Source organism: Orcinus orca, chromosome 3 (assembly GCF_937001465.1).
Source record: "Orcinus orca chromosome 3, mOrcOrc1.1, whole genome shotgun sequence".
NCBI lineage: Eukaryota > Metazoa > Chordata > Mammalia > Artiodactyla > Delphinidae > Orcinus > Orcinus orca.
The window spans coordinates 141,071,973-141,086,254 of record NC_064561.1 but is presented as its reverse complement, the minus strand read 5'-3'; the positions used below and the strand labels follow the sequence as shown (position 1 = coordinate 141,086,254).

The 14,282-nt window shown below is 39.3% G+C and overlaps 1 protein-coding gene across 3 annotated transcripts in view; it reads left to right on the top strand.

Moving 5' to 3' along the window:
* Positions 1-14,282, top strand: part of GPBP1 (GC-rich promoter binding protein 1) — a 71,465-nt gene that overhangs the window by 30,329 nt on the left and 26,854 nt on the right. For 2 of the 3 annotated variants that reach the window (XM_033437876.2, XM_012534940.3), the window contains exon 3: positions 3,497-3,616. In XM_033437876.2, coding sequence (XP_033293767.1) covers positions 3,554-3,616 — 63 coding nt within the window. In that variant the 5' untranslated portion in view covers positions 3,497-3,553. Of the gene's footprint in view, positions 1-2,068; positions 2,621-3,496; positions 3,617-14,282 lie in introns of those variants that run through there. The other variant, XM_033437874.2, reaches the window with a different exon arrangement.

The window sequence follows — 14,282 nt, the reverse complement described above, 5'->3', positions numbered from 1 at the left end:
GAAGTAAAACATTACCAGAAATAGGAAAGTCCTATCTATTTGTGTATTTCTTGCCAAAGTATATTAGTTTTCAATTCAAAGAACTGTATTTGGGACTTCTAAGTAGTTAGTGGTCTTTTTTTTTTTTTTTTTTTAAAGTCAGGCATGTACATGTAGAACGTATAGAGTTTCGATTTGGGTTATTTCAGAACCAGTGTTCCCCTGGTGGATTTTTATTGTCAGTGGTGAACAAGTTGTAAATTGGGTGAGATGAGAAATTAGGATTTTCATACTGGCAGCATTTTTCCCTCCCTCCCTCTTTCCTTCTTTCTTTCTACATTCTGAGGTATGTTAGGTTTCAACATGATGAAATTTTGGGCAGGGGGGCTGGGGAATGGACACAGTTCAGCCTATAACATACAGGGAGAGGAAGATGGAATGAAATCAGATGGCATAAAGCACAGTTAAAAGAAAATGGAGGGGGAAAGAGGCGGGGATGGTGGTGGTGGGATGAATTGGGAGATTGGGATTGACATATATACACTAATGTGTATAAAATAGATAACTGATAAGAACCTGCTGTATAAAAAATAAAATTCAAAGGAAAAAAAATGGATAGGGTGGAGCTTTTAAACGTTAATTTGCTTTTATATGTGTAGGGGGTAAAATTTCTTTTCTACCTTCCTAGGTTCTCTGGCTGGGGCCCTGTAAATTAGACTGAGGAAAGACAGATTAACAAGAGAAAACAAACAGAGGTTTATTAGTGTGTCCTCACACCTGGCAGTACTTAGAGATGAGTAACTCAAAGAGATGAGTAGAATTTGGGATCTCTATACCTAACTTCACAGGGAAAAAGGATACTTAATAGAAAAAGCAAATGACTTTTGAGAAGAGATAGATAACTGGGTCCTTAGGGGTTTGTGGCAATGTCTGGGTGTGGTGGTGCTGGATTTTGTTTGTTTGTTTCCCAAAAGGAGAAGATTAGAGTTACTCCAGGGGACGGGATTAATAAATTCTTTTGGGAGGCTCTGCTTTGAGGTAGGTAAGGGATTTCAGGAACTCACATGCCTTCAGCTCAAAATTTTTCTTATGTCAAAGTGGCATATTTTGGGGATAGCATATCCTGATCCTTTCACACACTTGTATAAATGTCCTAGTATTAGCTAGTATTGCTCTTTACCTTTTTTCAGAACAGGAAAACCTATGCCATTAGCTATCCATGCTTTATTCTGTAAGAACTCGATTTAAATTAGAATTCATAAAGACATTGCAGAAATAGAGACAGTAGTAGTAGTTTGCCTCCTAGGGATAAGTTTTAGAATATAACTTCTTATTTAACCATCATTTGGGATGAGACCCTGTATAAAATGAAAAAGCTTTAAATTGTTTATTTTATTTAGGTCCTTTGGAGTTTTTGTGAATTTTTATTTGGAACAAGCTATAAAAATAATTTTTCATTCTCATTGAGTTATTGGACCTATAATTTTAAGAGTTTCCAACAAAAATTTTCTAAAAAGTTGTTGAACAAGTAACATCCTATCACAGACACCTCAAAACAGTATTTAGCTTCATGTCAAAATAGATAATAAAAATTTTTTATATCCTAAAACACTTGAGTTTTCATTTTTATTTCAGAAGACTTTAAAATATAATGTATGGTGGTGGTAGAATTAGAGCTCAAAATGTCCAAATTTTTGTGTAGCTCATTTTGATTTAGGTACAGTCTTAAAATATTGCATTTGTTTCATAAGTGTTTTATTGATATTGGTAAATTGTATCAGGGTTTTTTTTTCTGTTTTTTTTGTTTTTTTTTCCTTAACCTTTCTTGTAATGAACCAGTACAGTTTGGGGTAGAAGTAGAATGTTCCTGTAGTATCTTGACAATTTTTAAAGTATTTTAGGAAATTGGTATGACAAATTCTGCCATGGCACTTACTTATATTTGAAAGAATTTTGAAAAAGGAAGACTAACAATGGTATTGATCATTTTGCTTTTTAAAGTTCCACTTTTGAGATTATTATGTAGTTGTAAATATGAAACATCTATTAGTAAACTTAGACATTAATGTTCAGAAAATTTGATTTCTTCATTGACTAATATGTAAGCTCTATATTGAAATGAGTACAGTTGCCCAGTTGGCTTCTCCCTCATTTTAAAAAACTGAGTTTACTGTGTTTAGATTGTGCTGGCAACTTGAAATTTTTATTGATGCAATTGAGAGAGGCTTCCAAAAAGTTAAGTTTAGAATGCAAGAGCAGTGGATACCCATTGTGATGATTGTAATTTTAAAAAACCTTTTAATTATGGAAATTTTCAAGCATATGTGTAAGTAGAGAGACTATACACCTACTTCTACTAACATTTATAAACATATGGACAACCTTGTTTCAGTGACACCCGTTTTCACGGTCCCTTTTTTTTTAAAGAAGCAAATTCCAGATGTGTTGATTTAATTGCAAAGACTTCTGTATATGTCCTTTTATTACAGATGACCCTTGAGCAGGGTGGGGGTTGGGGTGCTGTCCATCCATGCAGTTGAAAAGTCTGACTTGAAAAGTCAGAAAATCTTTACAGTTGGCCCTCCACACCCGATGCTCCACATCCTTGGATCCAGCCAACCTCAGGTCGTGAAGTGCTACAGTATGTATTTAGTGGGGGGGAAAAAAAAAAAAATCCATGTATAAGTGGACCCTCACAGTTCTAAACCTTGTTCTTTAAGGGTCCACTGTACCAGCATTGCACTAACAGTCATCACATCTAAAGTGATTAGTAATTTCTTAAAGTCATTTAATATTCAGCTCATGTTCAAATTTTTGACTCATAATTTTCACTTTTTAAACTTGGTTGAGTAAGGATTTATATAAGGGCCACATGTTGTATTTGATTGCTCTGCCTGTGAAAGCTGTTTATTTGTTGAAGAAACCAGATCATTTGACTCATCGTGTGATCTGCATTTGGTGGATTACTTCCTTCATTTGTCCTTTAATTTGTTTCTCTATGTTGAATTTCCTGCAAATTGTTAGTTAAATCAGATTTCAGATTCTGTAAGGGTTGGCGGCAAGAATAACTTGTGCTGTGTACATAGATAGTGCTGCATACATCCTGTCGTGTCACATCAGGAGACACTTGATAACTCATCTATTTGTGATAAGACTATTGTAATTTAAAAAAATAAGCGTCATTGAGATAGTTTATAATAAAATTATCCAGTTTTAAGTACACAATTTGATGAGTTTTAACAAGTGTATAGTTTGTACAATCATCACCACAATTAGGATAAATACTCAATTACCCTTGAAAACTTCTTCCTTCCCTTTGTAGTCATTTCCGTTCTCCCCAGGCCCTTCACCTGCACTCTGCTGATCTAGTTTCTGTCACTATATTTTTGCCTTTTCTAGAATTGAATTATAATTGAAATCTTGTAGTAGTCAGATCATTGTAATTTAAAGGACGTATAAGAAGATAATTTTGGCCAGGAGCTGTATAGATCTAATACCTTCTATTTTTATACGACAGGGACTTGCCATGAGGTGTTGAAGCCTTGTTTCGCTGAGTTGGAGAGACTGGACCTAAATGGCGCAGCATGACTTTGCTCCAGCCTGGCTTAATTTTCCTACCCCACCATCATCAACAAAGGTATTTTTTCTTGCATCTCTCTTTTCTTTTTGTCTTTCTGTCTGCCTCTGTTTAGTTCATGTTCTACACAGATGTAGTTAAACTAAAGCTTAATGTTTTTGTCGTAAAATACTTTTTATATTACTTTCTAAGTTATTTTATATTTAATCTGTTGGTTTTTATTATTTAAGAAGTCAATTTTCAATATACCATCAACATACTAAACCATTTACTTCAAAAGTTGTCTTTTGAAAGCTCTGCATTTTAAAATTCAAACCAGGTAAGTACATTGCACATTACTTTTGCATCTTACCTTTTCCTATACTATTCTTCTGATAACTTGCTTTACTTACTTTCCTATAGATAATGTTTTTTTAAAAAATCAGAAGTTTTTGAAGTCATTTCTTATAACCAGAAGACTTCTTTTTCAAATAAATGAGACTGTGAATGGCATATTACTCAAATTTTAGAAGTTTTGAGAACTTTGCAGTGTTGTTACGTATAAGGTGACTCACTAATTTAAAAATGTTCATTTTACATAACCAAAACAGAACATAGTTTGTATAAGACTTGCTTGACATTGAAATTGTCATCCACTTACAAGGCATGCTAAGAGGGACCTTGAAATTGATTAGAATCAATCTGTCTGGCTCAAAAGCTGCCTTCCACTTTGTTTTTTCCATAGTGCAAAGGAATCAAGAGGGGGTCTTGATCATCTGCTTGCCTGTTAACCAAGCTCTGCCATGCTAAGGCATTCATCTAGGACCTTTTGGGGGTACAGGCAGTTCTTATAGAAGAGTTTACTGAAACAGCTCTTATAGGAACAGTTTTACAATTTGGAAAGTTGTTCCCCAGTAAGGACCTGTCAGATCATAATATATTGAAAAAGCTGCATTGGAGAGAGAAAATTCTCCTAGACAGGGGAATTTTAAAGTTTGAAGATGGCTTTTAATGATCATGTGAACTGACTTTATTTTATACAGATGGTTCTCTGGAAGGTTAATTGGCCTGTTTTCATGTAATTAGTGTGAGCCTAGACTAGAATCTAGGATGCATTTTCTATTCTGTAATATTTCCATAGGACTCATTTTGGAATTTCATAAAATGATTGAACATTTCATTTATAGACATAAAATGGATCATAGTTGTTAGGAAATGTAGACTATTACTGAGAAGTAACGGAGATCACTTCTTAGTTACAGACTCTGCCCCCTTTCCTCTTCTGTTTAGGTCTCTGGAATTTGCTTCGCTGTTGCTGCTGTTGTTTGTGTCCACCCCCCACCCCCCAGGCTGCTCTCAGTTATGCTTTTCCTGGGTTCATTTTTTTCCAGGCCTACTTCAGAGCCTGGATACATACGAGTTTCTTGCTCCTCACTTTGTTTCCTTTTTCTCTTTAGTTCATTTTCTCTGAAATGAGTATAAAACTTGTTTTCATTTTTTTTATGTCTATTTATGTACTTTGCCTGTTTTATTTATTTATTTATTTATTTATTTATGGCTGCGTTGGGTCTTAGTTGCTGCACGCGGGCTTTCTCTAGTTGTGGCGAGCGGGAGCTACTCTTCATTGTGGTGCGTGGGCTTCTCATTGTGGTGGCTTCTCTTGTTTCAGAGCAGGGGCTCCAGGCGCATGGGCTCAGTGGTTGTGGCACATGGGCTCAGTAGTTGTGGCTCAGGGGCTCTAGAGTGCATGCTCAGTAGTTGTGGTGCATGGGCTTAGTTGCTCCGCGGCATGTGGGATCTTCCCAGACCAGGGCTTGAACCCGTGTCCCCTGCGTTGGCAGGCGGATTCTTAACCACTGTGCCACCAGAGAAGCCCTAGAACTAGACTCTTGAATCCTTATTGCTTTCTAGACCCAGACTCTTGATCTGGCTATATAGATCATGAATGAAGATGATGATTTTGAGACTTGGGATTGCCTGTTCTAAATGATCAATTATTCTAATTTATTTTAAATTGCCTGCAGAAAGTAGTATCAGTTTGAACTCTTAACTAGCAGTATTTGAAACTATCTCCTTAGACCTTACCCAAAGTGGTTTTGACGAACACAAACAAGTATACACTTTTAGTAATGACTTCTTATACTGTATGTATCGCTCAAAATCACTATTCATGGATTCTCAGTTATAATTAACCTCTTGTTTTCTGCCAGAGCCCTTTTAATCTTATCTTGAATAAATAGAATAGACTTAAATTACTGTTGGGTTCTCTATTTCAACTTAGCGGGTTTTTTTTCTGAATTTTATTTTATTTTTTTTATACAGCAGGTTCTTATTACTTATCTATTTTATACATATTAGTGTATATATGTCAATCCCAATCTCCCAATTCATCCCACCACCACCCCGCCTCAATTCAGTGTTAAGTCTTTTCTTTGTTATTTGAAGGAATGATAGGAGCACTTGAGTTAAGGGTAGCAGTGTTTTCAGCACTGCACCTGAGCAGTTTTCTGAGGTATGCAGAAGTTTAGCCCCATCATGTGGTGAAATTTTAAACTGCATGTGGTTGTTTATGTCTATGAAGTGGGGCATTGGCTTTTGAACAGTTGATTGGGACCCAGTAAGAAATTTTACATAATGTTTTTAAATGCACATTGATATAACTAAAACAAAAGTCATTTACCTGTGTTCTTCTTTCTCTTTTGGTCTTTTTTATTCCAATAAAAAATGCAAATTGCTACTAATTTCATGTCCTTTATAATGGGCCCTGACCTGCAGTTTGAAAAGTAACATTGTAATTACTTTCCTTCAATAATGTAAGCAGTGTTGGTTTGCCTTGAAAATGTGTGCTTTAGGATGAGGGTGAGAGGATGAGAAAATGTAGTCAGACTTGTAGTTGAGTTCATTGAAACTTCTTGTTTACTATGTAGTTTCTGTTAACTTTTGATTTAGGTATTCTGAGAATCAGAAAATTGTGCTATATTTTGAAAAAGAATTCAGAAAAAGATTTAAAATGTAATAACTAGTGTTTCTTGAGTCATTACTGCATACCAATCACTGTGTAAAACACTTTATAAGAAGGCTAAAAAAATCATAAGAGGTAAAGTACTGTTTTCTTCCCCCGACTTACATATGAGGAAACTGAGGTTGAGCGAGATAAGTAACCTGACCCAAAATGCTAGAATTAGGATAGGAGCCCATGTGTGCCTCACTTTAAAGATTAATCAGCTTAATAACTTTCTTTTCTTGATTATTAAGTAGACCAATTTTTAGAAGTGAAATACCAGGACGTTTTTATGCATACACCAGAATATATTTTTATCCTGGTTTGGATAAACAAATGAAATTGCTTTTTTTTTTTTTCCTTCAAGGATAGCATCTCCAGTATATTTCTATACTTAGTACATGGGTATCTAACTCTTTAGTGGCTATGTACAGTTGACCCTTGAACAATATGGTTTGACTTATTTGTGTTCATGTATGTGGATTTTTTTCCAATAAATATGTACTGTAGTACTGTGTGATCTGTGGATACAGAGGGCCGACTGTAAAGTTATACATGGATTTTTGACTGCACAGAGGGTCGGTACCCCAACCCCCTGTATTGTTCAACTGTCAACTGTAATCTTCTATTGGGTGAATTTACAGAGATTAATTGGTTACTTATTAATGGATTAAGCCGCAGGAATGCCTGGGCATCTCTTGATTATATATTTGTAGGGGAAATTCCTAGCAGCAGAATCAGCAAATTGGAAGATTTATACATTTTGGTAGATAGTGCCTAATTGCTCTCCAAAAAGGTTGTACCAACTTATAATCCTATAAAAATTTTATAAGGGGGGACCAGTTTTTTCAGTTTTGGCAACACTGGATGTTTTTCCATTTTTCTCATCTTTGTGAAATTGGATGAAAAATGGCACTTCATTGTTTTGATTTGCATTATTATGGTTGAGCATATTTTTGTGTTAGGAACTGTTTCTAAGAACTTGCTTATTCATGTAATTTATTTCTTAGTGATTTATTTGTGATAGCTCTTTTCATATTGAGGGGTTTGTTTGCTATATATTCTGCAGATATTTCCCTCCAGTGTGTTTGTCTTGATAATTCTAAAAGAACCATGTGGATGGTTCTAATAAAATATTTAAACATGCAAAGAAGCATAAAGAATAATTAAACGAACACTTAACCATCCAAGAGTCACATCTTAACATTTTGTCATGTTAGTTCTGTATCTCTTCTAGAAATAAACAATTGAAGTCTGCTGTATGCTTCATCACAGTCCTTTTTCTGTCTTCATTTTTTCCCCAGAGGTATTCTCGATGCATGTTCTTATATTATTACTAAGTATGTGAATATCAATAAATAGTATTATTCTGTATGTTTAAAACATTTATATAAATGATTATCATTTATGTCTACACCTTGTTTTTATATTCATTATATCTTTGAGATTTTTTTCCCCTGTTGATATCTGCAGATATGCTGTAATTATCTTAAAACTCTGTACAGTATTCTGTTTTGTGCCTCTGTATCACATTTCATTTGTCTCATTAATTTGAGATTATTTATATTTTTAGGCTACTTTAGAGAGAACTGTATTGACTATTCATGTACTGTCTCCTTGTATACATGGATGAGAATTCTTTTGTTTGTTTGTTGCATTGGCTCTTCATTGCTGTGCACGGGCTTTCCCTAGTTGTCGAGCGAGGGCTACTCTGTTTCAGTGCACGGGCTTCTCCGGTGGCTTCTCTTGTTGCGGAGCATGGGCTCTAGGCGCGCGGGCTTCAGTAGTTGTGACTCGCAGGCTCAGTAGTTGCGGTGCACGGGCTTAGTTGCTCCACAGCATGTGGGATCTTCCTGGACCAGGGCTTGAACCCGTGTCCCCTGCATTGGCAGGTGGATTCTTAACCACTGTGCCACCAGGGAAGTCCTGGATAAGAATTCTTTTGGCCTCTGCTTCTCAAACATTAATGCCTATGAAAATAACCTGGGAATTTTGTTAAAATGCAGATTCTAATTTCAGTAGGTCTCTAATGGGGTCCTAGTCCTAACAGTCTTAAAATGCTGTTGATTCTGCTTGTCTGTGGACCACACTTTGAATAGCAAGGCTCTAACCTATAGTTAAAAGAAAAATTGCTGGAATTTAGTTCTATATTGCTAAATTCCTCTTCCATGTGGTATGCAGATATATACCCCTGTATGCTGTGCATAACTATTGTCTTTACTTTGTACTCTTGCCAAAACTTTGTTAGATTATCAGTTAACATTTTTGCCAATCTTTGTTGTGAAATGTATTTTCACTGTTTCTTGGATATTGGCTTATATTTCTTTGAATTGCTTGTTCACATCCTTTGTTTTCTTTTGGGTTGCCTTTTGGGGGGGGATTGGTTTTGGAAGTGTGTGTGTGTGTGTGTGAGATCTTTAATGTTTTAAGTAAAGTCACATAGTTCTTTTTTTGTCTCCCATGTATTTCACTAGATATATGTTCAAGTACTTTATAGTACTTGTTGCTATTTTAAATGCTGTTTTAAAAAGCTTTCATATTGTCTTTGTTGCAGATATATTGTCTCTTGTGTTAGTATTGTTTCTAGCAAACTTCAGTAGTTTTTACTCTAATGTCTTTTGGATTTTTTAATGTGGAAAAAGGTTCATTCACAAATAATATCAGTTTTCTCTCTGCATTTTCAGTCCTCTTATTTGTGTTTCTTATTCATATTTTATTGTGCTGGCTATATGTCAGAGTCTGTGAAGGGTCTGAAATTTTATCCTACTTTCAAGGTAACTATTACAAGGTAGCCTGTTACTGTTTCATGGATGCTGGCAAAAGACATGAGACTTCCGGGTCAGAGACAAAGAGCTTTATTTTTAATTTATTTATATTAATTTATTTATTTTTGGTTGCATTGGGTCTTCGTTGCCACGCTTGGGCTTTCTGTAGTTGTGGCGAGTGGGGCCTACTCTTCGTTGTGGTGTGCGGGCTTCTTGTTGCGGTGGCTTTTCTTGTTGCGGAGTATGGGCTCTAGGTGCGTATAGTGCCACAACTTCAGTAGTTGTGGCTCGTGGGCTCTAGAGTGCAGGCTCAGTAGTTATGGCTCGCAGACTCTAGAGTGCAGGCTCAGTAGTTGTGGCACACAGGCTTAGTTACTCCGTGGCATGTGGAGTCTTCCTGGACCAGGGCTCGAACCCACGTCCCCTGCATTGGTAGGCGTATTCTTTTTTTTTTTTTTTTTTTTTTTTTGGCGGTACGTGGACCTCTCACTGTTGTGGCCTCTCCCATTGCAGAGCACAGGCTCCGGATGCGCAGGCTCAGCAGCCATGGCTCACGGGCCCAGCCGCTCCGCGGCATGTGGGATCTTCCCGGACCGGGGCACGAACCCGCGTCCCCTGCATTGGCAGGCGGACTCTCAACCACTGCGCCACCAGGGAAGCTCGGTAGGCGTATTCTTAACCGCTGCGCTACCAGGGAAGTCCCAGAGAGCTTTATTACTCTTAGCACAACAAGCAGTACAGCATGATTGTGGCACTGGTTCTTCATGTCCCTTAAAAACTCCGGGAGTTGACATGGAGGGGGCCCAGGTGGATGTTGTTCTTGCACTGAGAGGGAAATCTACCGCATTTATAATAAGCCTGCTCTTTGTCTCAGAGTAGGACGTTACCTGTTCCTCAATGTTCTCTGAGAACATAACCCTGAGAAATGAGCCATACAAAGAGCTGTCAAGGCGCTGCATTCTTGGCATACAATAAGAACATGCAGGGATGCTCAGGGCCTATGATGGGTTGCCTGTCCCAATAGTCCACTCATCAGCCATACATGTTTTTGGCCAAACTTGAATTTTCACATGGTTGTACTCAATCAGCTACTCTGATTAATCTGACAAACAGAGGCTAGAACCAAATCCATTTAATTTGTTTTACACAGCATTTAATGAAGGCTACTACCAGTGTCCCAAACAGCACAGTGAGTGAGACCAGGATTTAGCCAATTGTGAATAACTTGGGGGGGGTGGACCAGTAAATGATTTATTTCAGCCAACCAGTATATGGTCTAAGACCACTCTGTTATATCCATTAAAATCCATTCAAGGGAGGGAGTCCAGTGGTTAAGGTAAGACTCCACGCTTCCACTGTGGGGGGTGCAGGTTCCATCCCCAGTCAGGGAACTAAGATCCTGCATGCTGCGTAGCATGCGCCCCCCACCCCCCAAATCCACTCAAGGGAAACTGACCTTAGGTTTGGTGTTATTACCTACAGTTATAGGGGCAATAAGATGGGCCAAAAAGCAACACTTATCCTCAATAGAAGACATTCTGTGGCTTATCCTCCCCACCCCCCCTGCCCCTTTTACAAACATACCACCCAGAGGGACACAGATCACTCCATTTTGTCCAAAGGGACACAGATCATTCCAATTTGTTGTTAAACTTGATTTGGATTACTATTTCACTGGTTTGGTTAAGAAACATGGACAGTGTCATCATTAGTTGCAACCTCAGTTGCCATACATGACATAACCTAAGACCACTTAAGTGTTAAGAGAATCATATGAATTTTTATTAGTCAGAATGAAACAGGTTGTACAGGTAGGGAATATGGAATGTCCATTGAGTACTTTGAATATTTGGCCCATGGCAAGGTTATCATTTTTTTTTTTGCGGTACGCGGGCCTCTCACTGTTGTGACCTCTCCTGCTGCGGAGCACAGGCTCCGGACGCCCAGGCTCAGTGGCCATGGCTCACGGGCCCAGCTGCTCCACGGCATGTGGGATCTTCCCGGACCGGGGCACGAACCCGCGTCGCCTGCATCGGCAGGCAGACTCTCAACCACTGCGCCACCAGGAAAGCCTGCACCCAGATTTTTTTATCTAGAGGAACTGGACGTGACTGGGAGAGGGGCATTTTAAAATGATTTTCAGAGACCCATTATAAAGGTGTCTCGCCCTCACCTTGGTCTATATTGGACACTGTAGTGGGGACTTGGTGAGAAGTGTACACAAGCAAATGGTCATTGTATGTGTAGGACCATGCCAGTTCAACAAGAGAATCCAGGTGGCCGAACCAGATTGTTTGAATTCCTTTTTGGTTGGCCATCAGCCTGAGGGGTGGCCTGGCCTGCAGTTGTTCTTAGGGGAAAGAAAGAAACATCATGTCAAGATAATCCGGGCAGAATCTTGAATTTTTAATATAGGTCTGTATAATCTCATAACTCACCACTTATTTCATCCTGATTATTACCCAGGAAGTGGCTAAGAGGAGATGATCCTTTTTTGGCTATGCTGCATTCGTTGACCAGACTGTCTTACTAAGATGTGAGAAGAGATGAGGGATGTGTTAAAATGCTTGTTAGTACTTGTGGCTAGGGAATATAGAATGTTCATTGAGTACTTTGAATATTGGCTCATTGCAGGGATGACCTTTTTGACAGAAGATGTACTGTTAGTGGACTGTTAGTGGTCTGGAATATGCCAAAAACATTACATGAATTAATTTCAAGAGCCACAGTAGTGTGACCAGAGTTAGCCCATCAGACTGCAGCAGTAACAGTGTAGCCTGAAAAAGTTTCAGTGGTAGTGAGACTCCATTGAGAGCTCCATGAAGTATTCAAAGGTTTGATGTAGTTCTCATGTGATACGGTCTTCTTCACAGTGAGACAAACGGACCAACTTTTGGCAGGAGTCACAAGTTGGCATGCAGTGGTGGCTTCTGCATCAGAAAGATAAAGTCCTTTATTTTGTAGCCAGTCTATGATAGTGGGTGTGTTTCATGTCTGATGTGATGATGGATCTAGGTGGTATGCCAAAGACTTGATCAGCATTGTAATTTCAGTCGTTCTCAGTGCCATTCACTCTCATCAGACAGCAAGCTTTACTGTATCAACATGAGTGACTCAGATTGCTTCAGCAACAGCTGCAATTTCCCACAGTGGGTGACCCCGAAGAGATGTTTTTAATCTGCTAGTCTATAGTTTTTCAGGTGACAGACAAGATGACTAGGCCATTGGCAACAGACCAAGAGTTAGAAAAATATAAAATGTCTTGTCCTTAAGAATATTATCTAAGGCGAGGGTCGTAGCTTTTATTTTATTCTGTGTAGCTGATTAGCACTTAACCCATTTGGTTTTCCAGAGTTGTTGGGGCTGGATGGCTGCTGTGTGCACCATCATCTTTTAACTTGGTTGAAGCATCAGTGAGCCAGGCTCGGGCGTTTAAGGGAACTTTTCTGATTTGAGAGCCTTATTGAAATAGTGGCTTGTTACAGGTGACAGGCGGAGGAATAAAGTTTACTCCAAAGTGTAGTTGCCACTTCTAGGGCTAGGCCAGCTGTGCTGTTGAACTCACGATTTCCATTTTGTCAGGAGCCCTCTTGGGCTCTTTATTGGTGTACCACTTTATTGGTGAGTCTTCAGTTTGAGTTGTTTGCTTTCAATAAGAGCTCAGCATTCGGGCAAGAGCCACTTTTTCTTTTTTTTCTTTTGGCTGTGCAGCTTCTGGGATCTTAGTTCTCCGACCAGGGGTTGAACATTGAACCTGGGCCACGGCAGTGAAAGCCTGGAATCCTAACCACTAGGCCACCAGGAAAGTCCCTGCATTCCATTTTAAAAAGGAGAGTACTTCGTGCGTGTGTCAGGCAGATGGCACTGTGGTACTGGGAAATAGCCTCTCTGAATACTCCAGAGCCGTCAGGTCTTCAGCCACATAATCTGATTTTCTTTTCTTTCCTTCTGGGAGCTGTGCTTTTTATTAGACCACTTGGAAGGGGATGGGAATCACCTGTCAACCTGTGACGTTTCCTGAATGGGAGAATCTTGAGCATTTTCAGTACAAGCATGTAACATTAGCACTAACTGTAAAACACAACAGTACATTGAGTTGGCCTAATAGCCCCACCTGCAAGATTGCCTTTTTTTTTTTTTCCCCCCGGTATGCAGGCCTCTCACTGTTGTGGCCTCTCCCGTTGCAGAGCCCAGGCTCTGGACGCACAGGCTCAGCAACCATGGCTCACGGGCCCAGCCGCTCCGTGGCATGTGGGATCTTCCCGGACCAGGGCATGAACCCGTGTCCCCTGCATCGGCAGGTGGACCCTCAACAACTGCGCCACCAGGGAAGCCCTGCAAGATTGCTTTTAATTTCTCTCTCCTGCTGAGTTTTTTTCCAAACTATTGGCCACATTGGGGCACTGGGGTGCCTTTTCCCACTATGGGGACACAGACTAAGGAGTTTAGTACATGCATATCAGAGTTACAGTCTAAGCTTTCAGGAGATTACATGATTTCTTTAGCTTGGAATGTGGGAAAGTACAGGGTGGAGAGAAAGACTACCCCTTTGGGAATTGCATGGGTGGCTTGGAGGCTTTTGCTATTCTGGCTTCTGAAGCCAGGATTGGTGTTGCCTTCTCTCTTGTGTACCTCCTGGCCCCAGCAACACTCATGCTGGGACCTTTCATGCCCCCATGTGCCATACTGCCATGGGTTGCCCCATACTGAAAACTTTCAGCCACTCTTATGCTTAGTACTGTCTCCCCTCCATGGGAGTGGTTAGGATGGTGTCTTGGGTACCTGTGTGCAACAGAACTAAAAGAGTTTGTCTCTTTCTTTCCTTAAGTTCTTGCACAGTTGACTTTCTTGTTAAAGCAGCCGAGTTTGGTGTGGGGAAGGAAGGGATCAGGGAGTACGAAGAGCACAGAATACTTCCACTCTGCCTTTTCTTTGTTTCCAGTAGTAGCAGCAGTTCAGCCTTAAAAAACTTACTTCTAAT